The sequence below is a fragment of the Pyrgilauda ruficollis genome, unplaced genomic scaffold (assembly GCF_017590135.1).
Source record: "Pyrgilauda ruficollis isolate IOZ18807 unplaced genomic scaffold, ASM1759013v1 scaffold16, whole genome shotgun sequence".
NCBI lineage: Eukaryota > Metazoa > Chordata > Aves > Passeriformes > Passeridae > Pyrgilauda > Pyrgilauda ruficollis.
Window position 1 is genome coordinate 1851070 of NW_024514764.1, and position 20602 is coordinate 1871671.

At 57.5% G+C, this 20602-nt stretch overlaps 2 protein-coding genes across 6 annotated transcripts in view; one reads left to right on the forward strand and one right to left on the reverse strand.

Annotated features, from left to right (window-relative positions):
• Window positions 1–7801, forward strand: part of RNF216 (ring finger protein 216) — a 76514-nt gene extending 68713 nt beyond the window's left edge. For all 5 annotated transcript variants that reach the window (XM_041462590.1, XM_041462591.1, XM_041462588.1 and 2 more), the window contains 2 exons: window positions 3896–3965; window positions 4381–7801. In XM_041462590.1, coding sequence (XP_041318524.1) covers window positions 3896–3965; window positions 4381–4700 — 390 coding nt within the window. In that variant the 3' untranslated portion in view covers window positions 4701–7801. The remainder of the gene's footprint in view (window positions 1–3895; window positions 3966–4380) is intronic.
• Window positions 7802–9234: 1433 nt separating this feature from the next.
• On the reverse strand, window positions 9235–20335 carry FSCN1 (fascin actin-bundling protein 1). Its single transcript, XM_041462810.1, has 5 exons — window positions 19453–20335; window positions 12595–12751; window positions 11995–12116; window positions 11579–11746; window positions 9235–11489 (listed from the first exon to the last, which is right to left on the reverse strand). Exons 1-5 carry the CDS (start codon window positions 20273–20275, stop codon window positions 11287–11289), a joined length of 1473 nt encoding a protein of 490 aa, XP_041318744.1. The 5' UTR covers window positions 20276–20335; the 3' UTR covers window positions 9235–11286.
• Between the last annotated feature and the right edge of the window lie 267 nt (window positions 20336–20602).

The following is a 20602-nucleotide window of genomic DNA, read 5'->3' on the forward strand; positions in this document are numbered from 1 at the left end:
GGGCAGAGGAGGTTTTATTTGGGGGGAGGTTGTCTCTGTGTGACTTGCTGAGCTTTTATCTCCTTTGCTGCTGTATTTTCTCATTCCCAAGGGCAGTTTGTTTCTCCAGCAGCTCTTTCTGCTTGTGGCAGGGCCCTGTGTGGATGCTGGATGAGGCTCCTCTGCAGCAGCATTGTTGTATCAGGCCTCCCTGCCATGAAAAGGTGCCTCTCTTAGCAACCCAGCCCTGCTCCTCACTAATCCATCCACAGGCCAAGCCATCCGTTCTGCTGTGATTGGCTCCGTGCTCCCTGCATTCCCTGGATTCAATGGCAGAGGGCTGAAAGGAAAAGCTTCCTCCACGCCATGCTGAGAGCCTTTCCCAGGTGGGGGATGGCAAGGGCAGGCTCCCACACTGGCCAGGGATGAGCATTTGTTTTCCTTGGCTACAGCATGGGATGCACAGAGCATCCCTCTGCTGGGTCTGAGGCAAAGCTTGGTCCTGTTTTGTCACTTGAAAACACAGCTCCTGCTAATGACCACGTCTGCTTTCTGCAGATAAAAAGGGTGAATGCATCTGAGAAATCCTTTGCATTTTCCTCTTGGCCACCTCCCTTCTCCCATAATGCAGCAGAGTGTGGGGAAGGGCCACGTTGTAGCATTGCCCTGCATTTCCTCTCTGGCAGAAAAGCCAAATTACATCTTTGCTCAAAAAAACTGCCCAGTGCTGAGACCTCCCCCAGGGTTGGGAGGTTGCTTTTTTCCTTTTTTCTTCTATATTTCTTTTTTTTTTTTTTTTTTTTTTTTTTGTCTTGCTGTAGGCAAGGCAGCTGACAGGAAGATGACTGTTAACTTGACAAGATAAATGCCTTCAATCCACACAGCCTGTGAACAGGCCATTAAAATTATAATCTAATCCTTTATTAAGGGACTTGAACCCGCTCAGGGAAATGGACACAAGGAGCTTTTTGAAATCCTTCTGCAGCCTCCACCCCATGTGATGTTAAAAGGTTTCTCACCACAAAACCAGCCATAAGTGTGCTAATGAAATCTTAATTTTCGGTGTGGGTGCTTTACCCCTCGATGAATCTGTCATCTTTCTAATTACTGTGGTATTAAAAACCAGCCTTTGCTTCCAAAGAATTAGAAGTGTTTTGCAAGATTCACTAAAATAGCACCAGGACTTGTTTGTTGGTTGTTTTTATTTTAAATTCTGACCTGCACAATATGTATTAGGCAGAACTTGTGGCATCAGCTTTCTTTCAGAACATCCTAAAATTATCATGCTGTTTATATATCATCAATTCTTTTGTTCCATCTGGGATGTGGGTCTTTTCTAAATACTGCAGGTATTGAACAGTGCTGTGTATTCATCACTTGCCAAATTTAATGTCAACCTCTTAATGTGCAGTGGTTTTATTTTTTGTTCTTTTGATATTAATGGATACCAGTCTTTCAGAAATACTGGTAAAAAAAAAAAAAAATTCCAAGCTAAGTCTTGGTATGTGAGATTAAGTGTAAGCACTTCTTAACCTTCCAATGGGAAAATGCACTTTTATCAGCAGAGAAGCAACAGGGCTGATAAGTTCTGTTCTTGAAGATTGGGTTTGTTGTGGCTCTGCTGTGATTTGTGGTTTCAGAACTAGTCAGGAACTCTTCATCCTGATCCAGGTCTGTTCCTGGCAGGTTTTTGCACCCAGGGTGTGCTGTGAGCTCTGCCCCTCTTCAAACCCTGAGGGGATGGTGCTGAGTGGGGGTCTGTGGCTGCTGCACGTTGGGTGTGTGTTTTCTGTTGTCCTGGGAGCTCTGGGGTCAGTTTGGAGGTCTGGCAGATGGGCTTTGCTGTTCTGCAGTAATCGAATCCAGCAGCACCTTGGGCCAGTGCAGCTGGCTCCAGCCCGGGGCTGATGGATGTGTCCAGCCCCATCACAGGGAGGTCAGCTGCAGTTTAAACTGGGAGCCTGAGCAGCCCTGGCTGCAGGAGGGTCTGGTGAAGTTGTCTTTGTGTCCAGGTCTGAGCAGAGCTGCAGCATCAGGGGTGGTGACAGGAAGGGGGAGTCCCTGGGAAGCACCACTTCACAGGATTAACCACGGATTTTTGTTGGAAAGAACTTCAAAGCTCATCTTGTTCCACCCCCTGCCATGGCAGGGACACCTTCCACTGTCCCAGGTAGCTCCAAGCCCCGTCCAGCCTGGCCTTGGACATTTCCAGGGATGGGACAGCCACAGCTTCTCTGGGCACCCTGTGCCAGGGCCTGCCCACCCTCTTCACCCCAGGGAAGAGTTTACTCTGTAATCACAGACTCAGACTAAAGTAAAAGCATTTTGTTAAGTTAAAGGGCACATTTCTGGGCTTTAAGGTAAGGTTTATCCTTTGTGTGAGGAAAGGAGATACTGGGTGATCTTGCTCAGCTGAGCTTAAAATGTATTTCTTGTCAAATAAACCCTCAGGTGCATCTTCTCCAATAAGTGGCAATAAAATGGGAGTGGTGGCTGTGTCCATTTTCAACAGCATTGCAAAATATAGTCTGAGAAGGAAAAAAAAAACAAGTCTTAAGGCTTGAAACCAAGCTTTGAGGGTTCTGCTGGGGCAGTTAAAGAGCAGAGGGTGTTTGGCTGCCTGTGGAGCGTGCCCAGGTGGTTTTCCAGCCAGGAATACTGATACTGGGGGGGTAGTTACAGGCTCAGCAGAGCCATTCTTCAGCAGCTTTTGTGGAGATAGATAGGCTGTAATTAACAGCCCATGCAAGCAGCCTGCTTGGGAAAGGAAAAAAAAAAAAAGCACATCCTGGAAAGTCTTAATTTTTAACCATTGACTCACAGAGTAATAAAAGGGAGGGAAGTATTGGGTTTTTGGCTTTCTGCACATTAAGATAACTTCAGTCTCCCAGGGAAACCTTATCTGGTGGTGGAGGAGGGGATTTCTCCACAAGCTTCCCAGGCTGTACATGTGCAGGACTGTCAGCTGGGGACTGGGAAGCTTAAAATCATCTCAGTGTAGCTGCATGCACGAAGCATATTTTGGATTTAGTTCCAGAGCACTCTTCAAAATAAGGGATATTTTTCACGTTAAGAGTGTTCAGGAAGACATTTGTGTTTTGGCAGTACTGAAATTAGGGTGACTAAAACAAGCAGAGTCTTGTGCTTTGTGGAGTACTTGGGGTCAGGGCTGCAAACACTGTCCTGGAGGTTTGGCTGCTCTCCCTGAAATCTCCAGGTTTGGTTTCATGCCCACAGACACGCAGAAACTCACCTGAGGCTTCATTGCATCGTTGGATCTCACTGATGCTCCTTTGGGTTAAGAGAGCTGAAGGTGATGAGAGGCAGCAGGACAAATTCCATTTCTGACTTGTTCTTGTCTTCTCAGTGAGCAGCAGCCCTGAATATTCTTGCTGTAACCTCTAGACAGACATTAAAGAAACATATTTCGATTTATGCCCTTCTCAGAGTTACAGATAAGATCTAAATGGCACCATTTAGCTACTAGAGCCAGGATTTAAGTTGTGTTAATTCCAGCTGTTGGGCCAAAAACTCTACAAGTGCTAGGATAATGTAAATATTTAATAGACTATTGCCATTAAAAAGATTAACAGCTCTTCAGAGGGGTGGAGCTGGGTCGCAGTTCTCTGGTTTCCATCAAGTCAATGAATTTTAGTGCAGATCTCCCTGGAAAGCTGATCCAAGCATCTCAGGCATACTCGATAGAGTGCAGGTTATTTGTGCTGCTGCAGTTCTCCCATCACAGCCTTGCTTTTGGGTAAATCTAGGCCAGCCCCAAACGAGGACAATTCAGCCAAATCAATCTTTTTTGGTTTTCCCTGTGAAAATGTGCTGAAAAGAAAAGCAGCACTGAGAGAACAGAAAGCTGCTGCAGCATGAATTGTCCCACTGATTCTTGGTATTCCTTGATTTCTAGGAAGATGATGAGAAGATAATTCATGAGATTCAGAAGGAGGCAGAAGAGGAGCAAAGGAAGAAGAATGGGGGTAAGTCACTGTTGGGATCAGACTGAGGATGGATGATGGACAGCACAGGCTTCCCAGCTACTGATGGGTCTGTGGGCCTGCACTGGGTTCTGTCCCTCCTGGGAGCTGCTCTGTAACTTTTGCTGGGATTGTGAGCAAGATTTGTGTCCAGCTCTCGTGGTGTTGTGGGTGTCTGTGCTTGGCAAAGTAGCTGAGGGGCAGCAAAACCTCTGAGCTGTGGTGTTGGGGGGCACAGGGGCCGCCCCACATCCCACAGCAGGAAATGTTCCCCCTTTGTGGGGTGGTGTTGGTGAAAGGAGCCGAGCTCCTGGAGCAAGGGGCCAGCAGTGGTGCTGTGGGATGTGCCTGGCCTGGGGGCTGCTGCTGGCAGTGTCAGCCCTTGGGGTGACTGCCCTTTGCTCTCCTCCCCGTGCAGAGAACAGCTTCAAGCGCATCGGGCCTCCCGTGGAGAAACCCGTGGAGAAAATACAGAGGATCGAGGTCATCCCCAGGCCGGTTCCTCAGAACTTCCACCAGCCCCGGATGCCCCCGTACCCCTTCGTGCACCCCCCGTTCCCCCTGCCCCCCGTGCGCCCCATGTACAACAACATCCCCCTCAACATCGGCCCCATCCCCGCTCCCTACGTGCCCCCCCTGCCCAACATGAGGGTGAACTTTGACTTTCCCCAGATCAACGTGCAGCTGGAGCACAACCTGCCTATGCACTTTGGCCCCCAGCCCCGGCACCGCTTCTGACCTGTCACCACGGGGCAAAGCCACCCCCTAATGTCACCCCCTCCCCGCTCCAGCCTCTCTGGGGTTTAGCCAGCAGCCAGGGGATCCGTGTCCCTGTGCTGCACCCTCTCTCTAGGGCTTCTCCAAACCTTTGCAATCCAACATTTCAACCTGTGCTGCAACAGGGTTTGGTGCTACATTTCCCAGGGGTGGAGTTCCCCTCTGAGCTGGGCATCCAGATGTTTTGTTTTGACAAAGCCTGTTCAGGCAGCTGTTGGGAGGAAGAGGGAGACTTCGTAGAGCACAGGGATACAGCTGTTCCTTGGGGAATTTCCAAAAATCCTGCCTTCCTGCTGGCCAGAGCAGCAAAGTGAGTCTTGGAGGAAGGGAGGAGACACTTGGCATCCGAGTAAGCATAAGGCCTTCAGGAGTGAGGTGACAGGAGGCAGCTGCCCCAGCCTCCTGCCTGTGGTGAGGCTCAGGGCTGGGGTTCTTGTGTCCTCCAGCATCCCTGTATCCTGCTGGCACCTCCCAGCAGAAATGAATTGCTCAAAAGCAAGTCAATGTAGCATTTTCAGTGTTCCTCACTGTCCAAGCAGAGCGAGGGGCTGCAGCAGCTGTCCCACTGCTCAGGTCTCGGTAGGAAGCCCACAGCCATAATCTGTTTGGGGTTGTTAGGAAGTGGCAGGAGATTTGGGCACCCAAATCTTTGGCTGGACTGAACTTGCCCCCTTTGAAGGGCTCAGTTTTTCCCCCCAGAGGTGTGTGCCCCTCAGCTTCTGAAATGTGGCCTTTGCTTTGCTGTTCTCATCTGGCATCCCAAACCTCCCCCAGCTTCTGGCAGCAGTGCTCAGGCAGCTGTGGAACCACCTGGAGCCAAAGCTGTGCCCTTTATTACAAAAACTGCCTGGGAGACACCCAGATAGACTTGTAGGCAGTCATGTGTCCTGTGGTAGGAAAACTGGGAATGTTCCCTGTAGCTGCCATGAGTTGGGAGGCTCTGTACCCAAACCCTCACAACCCAATGGGCAGCTGGAGCCTCATGCTGCAGGAAGCTGGCTGCTTCCTTAGCACCAAATAACTCATGAAAATGTCTGTGTCAGCTTAATTGGCTTTGGAAAAGTGTGTTAAAAGTTAAAACCTGAGTGTTGCTGGGCTTAGAAAGTGAGGGAAAAGCAGAACTTCTTGTGAGAAGTGGGGGGTGCAGTGCTGGGCTGTGGGAGGAGGGTGGCACGAAGCCCTTTCTCCACATCCCTTGGCTGTGCTGTCTGGTACAGGCCCCATCTAGAAGAGAAAATGGTTGGAGTGGAAAAAAAACCCTCTTCCCAGGAATGTTGGGCTGGCTTTTAGCAGCCCATTTGTGCTGTTGTTCTCCAAACGTTTTGTTCTGGCCTTCATCCTGTTCTGTCCTGCTGGGAACTCTCTGGGTGCATTTCCCCTCCTGTCATTCCCCCCCTGTATTTCAGCATCCAGGTGTTTTGTGGGTTTCTTTGTTTTTTCAGGTAAAATTCCCTGTCTCCACCTCACAGCTTCTGCCAAAGCCCCACGTGCAGCACCCGGGACCCCGGATCCCCTCGGGTGTGCGGGGGCACAGGGTGTCAGTGGGATGCTCCTGGACAGGGGCCTGGGGCAGCATTTGGGGACTGTTCTCCCCAGGAAGGTCTCCCAGACTGGAGGACTCCCCTGCCTTTTGGAGCTGAGTGGTTTTCCCGTTGCCTGTGGGTTGAACATTCCCTGTGGAGCTCTCTGGCTCCTCCGTGCCGTGGCCTCTCTAGCATTAATAACCACCTGCTGTTCCCTTGCTGCTGGAATTTTCTATTTTGAATTAGTTTATTTCTGGCAGGGGTGTGGGGGCTGCAGGAGCTCTATCACTTGCTGCTCAGCTGGGCTTTGACCAGGTTTAAATCCTGCCTTGCACTGACTGATTCCTGCAGCAGCCAGGAGCCTGAATCCTGTTGGACTTGGGGAGGGAGAGCTCTGTCACAGCAGCTGCTGAGGAAACAAACCCAGGTCAGGAGAAGCAGTGGTGGCTTTCCTCATGGAAAGAGAATCCTGTTTGTTCCATAGCTGAGGTTTTATGGGCTCAAGGGCTGGTTTGCATGAGCCCTCCAGGCTCTCCAAGGCATTTGCCCTTCCTGGTGGGTGCAGGAAGGATCAGGCAGTGGCCCCAAACTAAGATGGAAATAGGATGGTCATCCAGCAAAAAATGGTGGTCCAGTCCCACCTTTTGGTGCATGTGCAAGGATGTGTGGGCATGGAGAACTGAGCCTTGGCAGAGGGAAGTGTGGATGTGGAGCAGAGGGGCTGGAGAAGGCTCAGCAGAGGTGGCACAGGGAGGTTGGTGGCCGTGATCCATCGGGGTCACTGCTGCCCTGGCACAGCTGTCGTGGTCCTGGAGGGTACAGAGGGAAGGGAGGGGTCCCTGGGCCCCCTGCCAAAGCCAAGGGCTTGTTGGTGTCCAAGGGAGGATAAATCAGTGCCTGGTCTGTGATGTGCAGCTACACCGTGCCCAGCACACCCAGCACTGCCCCTCTCCCCAAGGAAACACCCACTGCACCAAAAACTTGCAGCCCAAGCACGTGGCTGCTTCTCCCCTCTAACCCAGAAGATCTCAAGTTGTTTCTGAATCTCTGTTGATTATTTAAAAAATGAGAGAAAAAGCCCAAAACTTACTGAGCCACCAAATCCAGCCTTGACCTGGTTTCCAACTCCTGCATCCCACTTTCCCTCCTGTCCCACAGTCTTTGGAACCACTTGTTTCAAGGTTTTGAAGGCAACAAGGAGGTTGCTGTGTCCAGGCTGATCCCATAACAGGTACTTCTTACAGCTAATTGCAGTGTCCCATTTACTTGCCTTAAAGGTGGAGAGAGAAACTTAGTATTTGCACTTAGCAAAACGTTGTATTAAAAGAAAAAAAGACCTGTAAAGATGTGCATGTTCTGCAACTTTGTATAACAATAGCTGAAAATAAATAGGTGGTTTATTAAAAAAAAAAAAAGGAGAAAAAAACAAAAAATATTTTTCTGTACATTCTGGTAGTAAACAGTTCTAATATTCTGTGTGTAAAAAGTTCCTGTATTATATTGTAATTTGAATTTTTGTAAATAAATTTGTGCACTCTGGCTTTTCACCTGTGTGCTTTTTTTACAGCCGTGACCTTGTCCTCCCATCCTGCCTGTGCCAGCCTGTGCTGGGACAATGCCAGGGAGTGGGGCCAGATCCCAGCCTGTGCCAGTGGAAACTCCCCAGGTTGCAAGGCAAAACCCCAACTGACCCTCCTGGAACAGCTTAACCTGTTCCATGTGCTCCCAGGGAAAAACTGGATGGGATAGAAAATGGTTTCCAGTCCCTCCTTTAAATGGAAACCAGGATGAGGGGGGAAGGCTTAGGGGATTTCCCCTCTTGCTGGAGTGGTGATGGTAAATGCAGAATCCAGCCTTGAGGGGAAAAAAGGAAATGTGTGCTGGCAGCTGGGGAGAGGGGAAGGGGGAGAGTCCTTCCTGCAGCTCCAGAGCCCCTGCCCCGGGTGGGCACCCCTGGCAGAGCTGCCCTGGCTGGGTGTCACAGTCTGGTGTCACAGCCAGCTCTGTGCACACACAGATGTCACACTGAGGCTGAGTGTGGCCATCAGAGCTGCTCAGCATTTCCTGCACTGCCCTGATTGCTCCCTGTTTATGGTCAGGACTGCACATCCTTCCTTCCTTCCTTTGCTCACTCCCCCCCCAGTCTGATGGTGAGGGTCCCTCTGGGCAATGCCATCCCCCTGTCCCCCTGGGAAGTGTGCCTAGCCAGCCCCCCATCCCAAACTTTGCTTTTTCCAATCAGCTTTACATTTTCCAAGGCAAACAGGAGCCCGTGGGGGCCCAGCCGGGCTGTGCTGGTGACGGCAGGGGAGCTCTGGGTGCAGGAGGTGCTGTTGGTTGAGTTTCAGGGCTGCTTTCAGCTGTCTTGGGAGGGCTGGGGGCACATCCTGGCTCCTTTGCAAGGACGTGGGTTGGGCTGGGCTCCCTTCCCTCTTTAGTCCTTGTCCTTTTCCACATCCCTGAGTAAAGGAGGCTGGTTGCTGACCCCCACCCAACCACACACCCAAACCCCCCATCCCAGTGCTCTTCCCTCCCATCTGGGCCATCCCATGGAGGTGAAACACCTGAATCAAGAGAAAAAGCTCTGTGGGGGCACAGCTTTGCTCCTGGCTGCGAGGGCAGCAGAGCTGGTTTGCAGATGAGGTGGTGCTGACCCATCCATGGGTCACCCATCCCCAGATGTCCCTGGGCTCAGTGGCTTCAGGCTGCTCTGAGCATCTCCAGCTGATTTTGGCTTTACACCTCTTCGGAGCCTCTTAGCCACCATTCCCTCCCCACCGTCTCCTCTAGAACTCTCTAGAACCAGCTCAGCTTCAGGCAGACAAAGGCTCCACCACCCCAAATCTCCACACTCAAGCTCTTGCCAGCCCCAACAGACCACACACCAAGTTGAATCCGAATGCAGGTTTTATTTTTTAATTCATCTTTCTCCATTTGAAGCTATTTTTTTTAAGTTATACAAATGGCACTTACAAAAAAAAAATAATAATAATAAAAAAAAAACGAAACAAATCCAAAACTTAAATTTTCAGAGTGAGATGTTTCCAGAGAGTCACGACACCCAGTAAGAGGAAACAGGAGAGATGTTTGACCTAGTGTCACACGGGAGAAGCCGGAGCAGGAACGACACGGGTGGGAGCGTGACGGGGACGGGGAGGGGGCGACACGGGGAGGGGGTGAAGGCCAGCGAGAGCGTGTGTCAAGTCACGGGGTCACACAGGGCTTCAAGACACTCGCTCCTTGGAGGGGCAGTGGTCCCTGGGGGACGCGGGGGGCGCGGGCAGCCCCTGGATGTGAGCGCAGAGCCGAGGTAGAGTCCCCGGCCGGGATCCCCTGCGCCCGCCAGGGACCCCGGCCCAGAGCTGTCCCCCTGCCTGGGGGCAGCCACTCGCTCTCCCAGCTGAATTTAGCACCAAGCTCCTGTGGAGGGGAGTCCCTCCTCATGGCTTTAAGGCTGACGAGCCCCTGCCTGGCCTCCGGCAGTAGGGACCGGCCCTGGTTTGGCACGGCAGCGATGCCGAGAGCACCCTTGGTGTGGGGTGGGACCAGCACGCCCCCTCTCCAGAGGGGGCCCACGCGGGAAAAGGCTCCTTGGTGTGTTTGTAGGGAGCAGATGCCGGCCCTGGGAAGGCCCCAAAGGATAAAGTGCCTTTCAACACCCTCAGGAACACGCAGCATCACCCTTACAGACAGCGTTAAACTCTAATGCAGACCTAGTACAGACAACAGCTGGTCACACAGTGCCATGGAGAGTATATATAAATAGAGACTAACAAAAATACTGTTTTGGTCTTTTTTTTTTCTTTTTTCCTTTTCCAGTCGGGTTGAGATTCATGAGAGCCCAGCCCAGGTGCCCTGGGGTGGTGGGACCAGGAGCTGCCCCCTCGGGGTGCCCACGGGAGCGGGCGCTTCCTAATTCAGCATTAGGTGTTCAGTGATTCGCTTCACTGTTCCAGTATTTTATGAGAGAGAAAAAAACAACATCAAAGGTACTGAGCAAATACCACTGTGCAAAGTTTGCTAAGGAACTTTTCTATTCTGTAAACCAAAATCTGCAGTCTATGCTTCCAGCCACTGCCCCGGGGAGATCACATTGGCCAGCCCGGCTCCTGCCGGGACCAAAGCCCACTGGAGATGGGCTGGATGAAGCCCCACCCTGGCACGGGCTGGCTCTGTGTCCCCCACGCCCCCCTCTCCAGGCACAGCAGCAGGACCAGCCTCGGGGCAGGCTGGACCCACCATCAGGGTCTGGGATGCTCCTCCAGAGCCAGAAGCACAAGGAGGGGTGGGAGGGACAGGAGGAGCACGGGGCTCCATGAGATGAAAGGCTGAGGCTTTCCAGACAGGATCACCCTAAAGAATCATTTCCAGGTGTTTGGGGAGGGGCAGCTTGCTGGCCCTTCCACAGGGATGTGCTGGCACGTGCCAGCCCCATCCCCAGGGATGCTGTGATATGTAAGGTCACCTCTTACAGCTCAGCTGGGGATGAACCTGCCCCACAATCCAGGAGGGGAGAGAAGCTGCTGGGACCAGCCAGCTGAGCCAGCTGAGCCCAGCACCATCGCCCCACCCCTGACTGGAGCAGGGCAGGACAGGATGGATGCTCCAGGGGACACTGGCAGCACAGTCTGAGGCTGTGCCCGTGCTGATATGGCAGAAGCGAGCACAGAGGTGATCTTATTCCCTTTTTTTAATTGAGGAGAGGAAAATCTACTACCTAAGGTGATGCTCAGGGCCAGGAGGGGGATACGGCCATTTCCAAGCCCAGCAAACCTGGAGGGAGGCAGGGATGGGGGGATAGAGACAGACCCCTCTACAAAGCTATAGGCAGGCAGCCCCACCATTTTTCCAGTTCTTACAGGGATTTATGGAGACCCACCTCCCACATAACGCACCAACTCTATGGCAGGAGGGAAGGGCAAGCCAGTCTGAAAATCCTGTTACAGAGAGGAGAAACAGAACCCAAAGGAAAAGAGGACAGGAAGGGAAAAAGAAGTTGGCAACGGGAGGTACCCTAAAGTGCATTAATATTCCCAGAGGGTGGAGGCGTCGATGGTGTCAGCCGATGCCTTGAGCACCCCGGCGTGGTCGCCCTTCAGGTATTTGCCATTGATTTTGATGGCCACTTTGTTATAGTCGCAGAACTCAAAAAAGAAGTCCACGGGGGTGTCGCTGCTGCTGGTGACGGACGACTCATTCCCCACCATCCAGTACTTCCCAGTGGTATCTGCACGAGAGGGGACACGGTGGCCCCGTGAGCCACCACGGGGACCCCAAAGGTCACGGCCCCCCGGCCCCAGCTCCCCTCGGACTCACCCTTGATGTTGTAGGCACCGTCGTTGAACTCCAGCTGGAAGACGTCGTAGGAGGAGCGGTTGGAGTCCAGGGTGCCGGTGACCTTGCGGCAGCCGATGAAGCCGTGCTCGCCGCGCAGCACGATGATGGGCCTGTTGATCAGCTTCATCACAAAGTGCTCCGTCTCGCCTGCGCCGAGGGGACAGGGGCTGTGAGAGCAGCCAGGGGGGCACAGAGCCAGACCCCAAAGCTGGCAGGCAGCGGTGAGGAGCAAGGGCTGTGCCCTCACCCATTTCTCACCCACCCCATCTCCCAGCACGTCGAACAGCCGCTAAGAGAACTTATTGCCTGAGCATCACTTGGAAGAAGAGCCTGGCTCTGGGGGGACTTTTTTCATCCCCTGCTGCCCCAGTGTGGGGTCCCCAAGGGTCCCTTACCTGCTGTCTCCATGGAGGCTGCCAGCTGCCCGTTCTTCTTTGCGGTCACGTACTTGCCGTTGGCAGCTTTCAGGGTGATGCGTTTGTCGCACCACTCGATGTCGAAGTAGCAGCTCGCGTTCCTGTGGGGCACAGAGGACACTCAGGGGGGTGTGATGGAGGGGGACCCTGCCACTGCCACCCTGCTGGCTTGGAAAGGGCTGTGGTTGGATCAGGAGAGCCTGGTTCGATCTGTTTTTGCAGGATGAGCTGTGTTGTGGTGGCCGTCCCGCTGGGAAGCCCTGGGCCCGGGGGCAGGAGGCAGGCAGGCAGCCAAAGGCACTTCTGGGCTTTCCGCCTGGCTCTCAGGGTTGAACTGCAGGGCAAACATTTCGACAGCCCCAGCCAGCCAGGAAGGATTATGCGGCCCCAGGGACTCGCAGAGCATCGTGGGCGGCAAGCCCCGACCCATCCCTGGCTTTCCCAAAATGCACTGCCTCTGCTGGGAAGCATTTGGGATGAGCACCCAAGCTGGAAAATCCCCCTAGAATTCCCCTGGGAGGTGCAGAGGGTGCTCTGAAGCCCGGGCACCGCCCTGAGCTGCGGGGGCAGGGGACTCACTTTGTGGAGGCTGTGGACTGGATGCCCCCGTTGGAGGTGAGGGTCCAGTACTTCCCGGTGTAGGTGCGGAAGGCGCATTTCTTGGTGTCCTTGTTGATCTCCAGCTGGTAGGTCTCCTGGTCACCCTCCTCATCCTGGTTGGCTGAAAGGTCCATCCCTACAGACCAGAGACAGACGGATTTGGGGGGTGGGACCACAACCCCCCTCCAGCAGGTCCAGGTGCAGGGCAGCCCAGGAAACCCAGCTGAGAGGGGCTCCTGCTCCCTGGGTGAGCTTTGGTGGCTCCCAAATCCCTCACACAGACCTCCCCTCTGGCATTTGGGGTTCAAATCCAGGTTCTCATTTGGTTATTTGATGTTAAGGTCTTAAATGAGGGGTGGGCGGCCATGAGCTTCCTCTCCTGACCCAGCAGCTCCATCACAGTGAAGCAAAGACCAACGTAGATGTTTTATAAGGAAAAGGGCTGCAGTTTTTCCCAAAGGTGACAGCCAGGTTTCTCAGCCCATTAGCAGAGGCCACTGCAGCACCCATGAATCCCAGCTCATGGCGTGTTTAAGGACCATGACAACGTTTTTCATCCACAACTGTCACATCCCACTGGGGCACTGAGGTGTGCAGGGACAGGAGGCTCAGGAGAGCCCGAGGGCAGCCAAGCCTTTCCGACTCTCCAGCATCAGCAGCACCAGCCTGTCCCCAGCTCCGCAGCCAGGATGGCCCATCCCTGTGCCCAAGGGGCCAGAGCCAGCATTTCCATGCAGAGGTGGATGCAACTGGTCCTGGGGCAACCAGCCACAGCCCTGGGCCACCGCCAGCCACGTGTGCATCCTCCGAGCCTGAGCAAACCTGCTTAGTCAGGGCCAGCGGGGCCAAAACTGCTCCAGAGCTCTCCAGCTTGGTGGATTTCAGCCTAAAAACACTTTGGGGATGCAAGCCACAAGCTGTAGCCAAAGCCAATGCCGAGCTCTGTGCTGGGCTTTGGGAGGGAGCTGGGGTGCAGAGCTCAGCCCCACTACTGAGCTTAGTGAAATGGGAGTTTAGTGGAGCTGGATGAATTTTCCAGGGCCTAACACACCTGCATCCCTCGCTGCTGCACAAAGGGTTCAAGTGCACATTCTGTCTAGTTCTGGTCCTCTCACTAAAGTTGACATGGAGGTGCTGGAGCATGTCCAGAGAAGGGAAATGGAGCTGGGGAAGGGTCTGCAGCACAAGTGTCCTGAGGAGCAGCTGAGGGAGCTGGGGGCTGGCCACGAGTTCAGCCTCTCACACCTCCATGATGTTTCTGGGCTGCTGGGATTTCTAGTGCTGTGCACAGTCCCTGGAAGGGCTCCAGGGGCTGCAGTCTTGGTGGCCCCACTGCTCTGGGAAGCCACCAGGAGATCCCAGCAGCTGCACACAGCTGTCCTGCAGACACAGCTCCTGGGGCTCCACATCACCTGTCCCAGTCTCCAGTCAGGCCCCATCCAACGCCCAGGAGCAGCCTCTGCTTTGCATATCCATCACCCACCTTTCCCAAAGGGATCAGGCTCTGCTCCCAAAGGGATCAGGCTTTGTTCCCAAAGGGATCAGGCTCTGCTCCCAAAGGGATCAGGCTTTGTTCCCAAAGGGATCAGGCTTTGAAGGCTCCACTTTGTCGGCCATAATCTTATCTCCCACATCCCAACAGGCCTACAGCTGCCACCTGCTCACAGCTTCCCCCTCTCACCAGGCACCCTCCAGCACCTTTTGCAGCTCCCATCCCTGGAAGTGCTCAGTGTCAAGGTGGGAACAGCCCAGTCTGGTGGAAGGGGTCCCTGCCCACGATCTCTCCCAGCCCAACCCAACCATTCTGACTCCGTGTCTCTCCTGACGGACACGCAGCCACCCTGGTGCTCCCCAGGGTATTTGGGCAAGGCAGGGGGCAGTGGGTGCTGGTGGCCACCAGCCCAGCCCCACTGGCCACGTCCCTGGCTCCCAGAGCCATCCCACAGTCGCCTCCTGCCAGCACTGCCGGGGGCTGAGCCCGTGGTTGTGGGAACATTTGGTTTTGATTTTGCATCTCGGCGTCAGGCAGCTCCAGCCCCAGTCCAGGGCTGTAAAACAGAGAGAGAGGGGCTCTGCAGGGGCTCACAGAGAGGTCTGGCTGTGGGGAGGTGACCTTGGGGGACACAGCCCATCCCTCGAGGCTGGCAGCACCCCTGGGCCCCCCAAACTTGTGAGAGCTGTGGGTCCCTGTGGTTTGGGGGGGAGGAGTGGGAGTGGTGCTTCCCCTCGCTGACTTTTCTGGGAAGAACTCAGTGACCTGCAGGGAGCAGGCTGGGCAGAGCCAGGGGATGCTGTGTGCCACAGAGCAGGACTGGACAGGCTGGAGACAGGACAGGGAGTGCCAGGAGCCTCCAAACACTGCTCCCTCTCCCCAGAGCCCCCCGGCACGGAGCACAGGGCACACACCAGCCTCCCCCACCTCTCTGCCAGCCCATTTTCCACACTCCTTGCACAGAGCTTTGGCTTTCCCCACTGCCTGGAAGGAGCTGGCAGCAGGAGGGTCTCCCACAGCCCCCTCCCCAAAAGCAGCGTGGGGTTGGGTTACAGCGACTCAGCACAAAGGAATGCGGCTGGGGCTGGGGGAGGCTTCAGAGGGCTGGAACTGAGCTGGAGTGGGAGATTTGGGGGGACTGCAGGAAGCACGGGCTGTGTGTGAGGCTGCAGGGCCATGGTGGCTCCCTCAGAGATGTCCCCGTGTCCCCGTGGGGAGGACAGGCTGTCCCCACGGCCACCCCCCTGCTGTGGCAGCCCAGGGCCACTCCCACTGCAATCACGGATTAATTAATGCTCCTGGTAAATTTACAGTCTGGAGCTGGGCTGCTCTTCCTGACCTTGATGAAGCTGCTAATTACAGCTGGAGGCAGGAGAGGGGCGAGCACACGGAGGCTCTTTGGGAGGGGGGCAGGTACGCCTGCACACCCCAAAATTCCTGGTGTGGGATGTCCTTGGGCTCTGTGTGCAGCAGGGATCCTGGGGAGAAGGCAGAGGTGGCAAGGCTGAGGCATGTTGTCACCCCAGGGCTGAGTCCCTGGGCTTGGGCTGCTCAGGGAGCAGGAAAGGGCTCCCCCGTCCTTGGCTGCCGAGGGCTCCAGGCTCGTGGGTCTGCAGGAGTGATGCTGGAGCCCTCGCTGCTCTCCAGACAGGACTGTGGGTGTAGCAGGGGCTCTGGGGGTGTAGCAAGAGCCCTGTGCCATCCCAGAGCAGGCACACACCTCCCTGTAGCTCCTGCAGAGTCGGGCTTCTCTCTCTGGAGGAGCAGACTTTGTTGTAGCTCTGTTGGCCTCCACACCATGGGGGACTGCAGACCCAGCGTGGGGACATTCAGGGCAGGGAGAAAAGTTTCCCTCTGTGCTCAGCTCACACAGAATGTCTCCTGTGAGCCGTGCTGGGATGCTGCTGAGAGCCGGCGGGATGAGCTCCATGGGGAGGAGCACCTTTCCCATCGCCCAGCTCTCCTTGCAAAAACCCCAGAGTTTATAGCTGAAAACACCCAGCCCAGGTTGCCTGGATGGCTCCACAATCCAGGAGCAGCACCCTGCAGAGCCCCCAGGGTGGGGTTTCAGGGTGGGACTGGGATGCTGTGCCCAGCACAGGTCGGGTCTGGGCTCCCTGTGGGCTCTGGCACCTCCACCCAGCGCTGCACCCACACCCGTGCCCAGACACTGCTCCTGCCCCTCCCTGCCCTTCAGCTGGGCTTACACTGCACCCCTGCAGAAATCCAAACAGGCTTTTGTCTAAATCCAGCAGCCTGGAGCACGGGGAACCAGCAGCTCCTCTGCAAGGGGGTCACGGGTAGGGGTGAAACACGAATTTCCTGAAACCAGCAGCTCCTCTGCTGAGGGTGCAGCTCTGCAAGGGGGTCACGGGTAGGGGTGAAACACGAATTTCCTGAAAAACCCACCCCTCCTTCCCTGTGGATTTCCTGTGGCTTTGTGGCATCCCCCAAGTGTCAACAGGCCACTTGGCATCTCCAGATGAAAATCTACACCCAAGCCTGCGTGCCCCCTGCCCTGGAGCCGCATCTTCCTGCCGAGATGAACCGGAGGGGGGAAAATCCTGCTCGGGAGGGCTCCCGGCCCCAGGGCAGAGCTCCCCACCGCCAACACCGCACGTCCAGGCTCGCTCGCCCTCCTCCCCAGATCCCGTTTCCTGGAATTCCTCCCTCCCGAGCCAGCCCACCCTCTCCCCCCGGCGGGCAGGGCACAGCTCGGCCGGCCGGGGGTGGCAGGGGAGCGGCGGGGAGGAGCAGAGCCAGCCTCTGCCCCGGCACCCCGCGCCCACAAAGCGCCCTTTGTTGCCGCAGCCGGGCTAGAAAGGAGCCATTGAGCGGGAGGAGCCGCTCGCTGCTGGCTCGGAGGTGCAAACGGGAGATGGGAACTCTCAGGGAACCGGGGACCCTGTCCTGCTGGGGCTGGAGGCAGGACAGGGGTGCCAGGGATGCCCCCAGCGCCTGGCCCGGAGCTGAGCAGGGCTGGCACCCGTCCCTTGCTGCCCCGGCGTGTGTTTGTGTCGTGGGTCCCGGTGTGCAGGGGGTGCTGGCACCGGCCATCCCCGGGACAGGGAGGAGACGCCAGGCCGGGAGCTGACTTGGCACGGGTGGGACAACAGTGTTCCAAAGCTGGATCCCAGCCAAGGGAACCACAGAAGAACCCCGTGGACCATCCCTGCTCCTCCCGTGGGGCAGAGCAGGGGCAGCCGCGCCATCCCTGTTCCCTCCTAGACTCCACACTGGAATAAGCTCCTTTTTCCCGCAAGGATGTGCCGAGCTACAGTCACTGCCGGCCCGCATCCCGCATCCCCCATCCCCAGTGGCCACGGGAGCGTCTGCCAGCAGCACGGCGCTTATCAGCTCGGCGGGGGAAAGGGCTGTCTGAAACGGCTTCCTCCGACGGCTGCTTCTGCTGCCTCCTTGGTAACCTTTGGGACACGGCGCTTTCACAATGGGAGGAGGATGAGCCCCAGAAAGCGGCGGCTCCCAGCCTTTCACGGCCATCGGGAAGGATAAACCGGGTGGAAACGGCTTCTCCAGCCAAAACGGACTGGAGCGAGGATGTGCAGCCCCAGCGCGGCCCTTCCCGCTGTATTTTGCTTGGAAAGGGGCCGGGCACAGCCCAGGGCCCTCTGTTGCTGGGGAGATTTGTTCCCCCCCTTCCCGCTCCCCCCATCCCTCCCGAATCAGACAAAGCCGGAGGGTCGGCCAGCAGCATTCCCACCCGCTCCATGGGGTCTCCCGCCACCACGGGGTCCCCCACCGCCACCGCTCCGTCCCTCGCATCTCCCCCCACATCTGGTTTCCCCATCTCTGGTGACAAAGGGCTGCAGCAGCCCTTCCCCCACGGCGCTGCGGCAGCCTCCCGCCATCCTCCCGCCATCCTCTCCTCCTCTCCCCCAAATCCCCGTGCCTGGGAAAACAATCCCCACTGCCCATCTTGGCAGATTTTATTATTAATTTTTAATGGGTTGCTTTGCGGGATTTGCCCTCGGACGGGAGCAAAGCGTGCAGCTCCCCGCACGGAGCTGCCCAGGCACGGATCAGGCTTAAGCAGCAACCTTGAAATACAACATATACACACCAAAAAAATTCCCCCGCTGCTCCTCCAGGCTTTGCTGCATGCTCGCACCCATCCCACACGCGGCGTGCACCGGCCTGACCCGGCACGCCGGAGATGAGCCCCGGGACCCCCAGGGCACACACTGGGACCCCCGGTACCGCAGAGCTGGGACCCCCCGTCCTCCAGCACGGAGCCCGGCATCGGGGCTGCGATGCCCGGTGGGCACTCGCGGGCAGCCCCGTGCCCGGGGAGCTCGAATGTGAGCGGGTGCCCGAGGCGGGTGGCACCCGAGGCGGGTGGCACCGTGGCCCCGGCGGGGAGCGGAGGGGTCGGGACGGTGCAGCGGGTGAGGAGGGACGGCGGCCTTTGTGCGGGGGGATGCAGGATGCGGGAGTTTTGGCAAAGCCCTTTATGTAACGCTGCTACCCAGCCCCCCACCCATGGGAACTCCAGCCCCCCTTGGGGACAACCAGAGCCCCCCCGGGGGGACTCGCAGCCTCCCTGCTCCGCTGGGCAAACGGCTCAGCCGTGCTCGGGCGAGGGGGACATTGGAGGAGGCTTTGTTGGGCGAACAATGAGCCCCAAAGGAAGGAAGGCGAGGGATGCAGCCCTGCCTCCTTCACGGCGAGGGAAGACTCCATGCACACCCTCCCAGCCCCCTTCCCTGTCCATCCCCCCATCCCAAGGCAGGCCCCTCGCCACCCCTGCCCCCCCGGGCGCCCTGCAGAGGCGATGCTGCGGGGATGGGGGTGCCGGGGGGATGGGGGCTCCCGGGCAGGCGATGCTGAAGGGATGCGGGAGGGGGAAGGGGAAGGGAGGTGGGAGGGATGCGGGGGGATCGTGATGGGGGTTTTGGGGGAGGGACCGCGGGCAGCCATGCTGAGGGGTGCAGGGGGTGCCCGGGGGAGATGGTGGCTTCAGGGGAGGGGTGTGAGAAGGGGTTTGAGCGGGGGGGAAGACGGAGGCGATGGCAGAGGGATGCAGGGGGCACTCTGTGGGGGGGCAGCTGAGGAAGGCGGCGGATGTTGGGGGCTGGGGGCAGTGCTGGGGGGGGGGCACTCCGAGGTGGCGATTCCGAGGTGATGCAGGGGAAGTGATGCCGGAGGGATGCAGGGGGTTGCTCGGGGCGGCCGATGCCCGATGGATGCCCATGCCGGAGGGATCCAGGGCGCTGTTCGGGGCAGGCGATTCCCGAGGGATGCAGGAGCGCTCCCCGAGGCGGCTACAGCCCTGGGACAGCCGAAGTGTCCCGTTCCCCCCACCCGCAGCCCCCATCCCCTCGTACCTTGCCGGGTGGAGACATTCCTGTCGTTGCCGGCTCTCAGCACGACCTGCGGGCAGCTCTGCTCCAGGGCGAAGAGCTCGTCCTTGCCCACCTTGGCGCTCTTGCCCGCCTTGAGGGTGCCGCTGGGCCCCGAGGGGGCCAGGTAGCGGCCCTCCCCGTCCCGAAATGCCACCTTCCCGCAGCGGAATTCCAGCGTGAAGGCGGTGCCGGGCTCGGCGGCGGGGACCAGGCGGCCGTCGCTGCGGAGCAGGCGGTGGTCGCAGCTCTGCAGGCTGTACCGCTGCTCCACGAACAGCAGGGTGATGAGCGCATCCACGCCCCAGGGCACGTCGCGGTCCACGGCCAGCTCGTCGCGGCGGGGCCCCAGGTGCGCGTAGCGCTTGCGGGCCAGGCTGTAGAGGTTGGCCTGGGGGTGCATGGCCAGGTGGACGCTCCACTTCTCGGCGGCAGAGACGGCGGGGGCGAAGCAGGAGAGGCGGTCCTCGGTGCCGCCGAAGAAGCGGCGGTGGGGCTCGGACTGCAGCGACCACCGCCCGTCGCCGTGGGCCAGCACCAGGAACCGGCAGTCGGGGCCCGGCTCCTCGCTGTCGCAGCTCACACGCCCGTCCTTGTCGGCCGCCAGGTACCGGCCCAGGTGGCTCTTGAGCAGCACGGCGCTGGAGTCCTCCCCGTCCTGCTCCAGCGTCCAGATCTGCTTCTTCTTCATGCTGGCGGCCGAGGCGTTCACCTTGAAGCCGAACGCCTCCGCCGTCAGGTACCGGTTGCTGCAGTTGATCAGCCCGAACTGGATCTGCACCGGCTCCGCCGTCCCGTTCGCCGTCATCCTGCCCCGCCGCCGACCGACACCGAGCGACCGACAGACACCGAGCGAACGACACCGAGAGCCGCCGCCGCGCCCGCCCCGCCGCCGCCGCCTTTATAGCGCCGGGCAGCGGCACCGCCCCCCGCACCCCCCGCCCGCCGGGGCCGCCCCCGCCGCGACCCCCGCCCGCCCCCCGCACCGCCGCGGGGCCCCGGGCAGGGCAGGACCCCGCCAGCCCCCTGGAGCCGCAGGACATCTTCCCCGCCCGCTCCTGCGGGACTCCCACCATGCAGAGACCCTGCCCTGCGTGACAAAAGCCCCCCTGGACTGGGGGATCCTCCCTCGCTG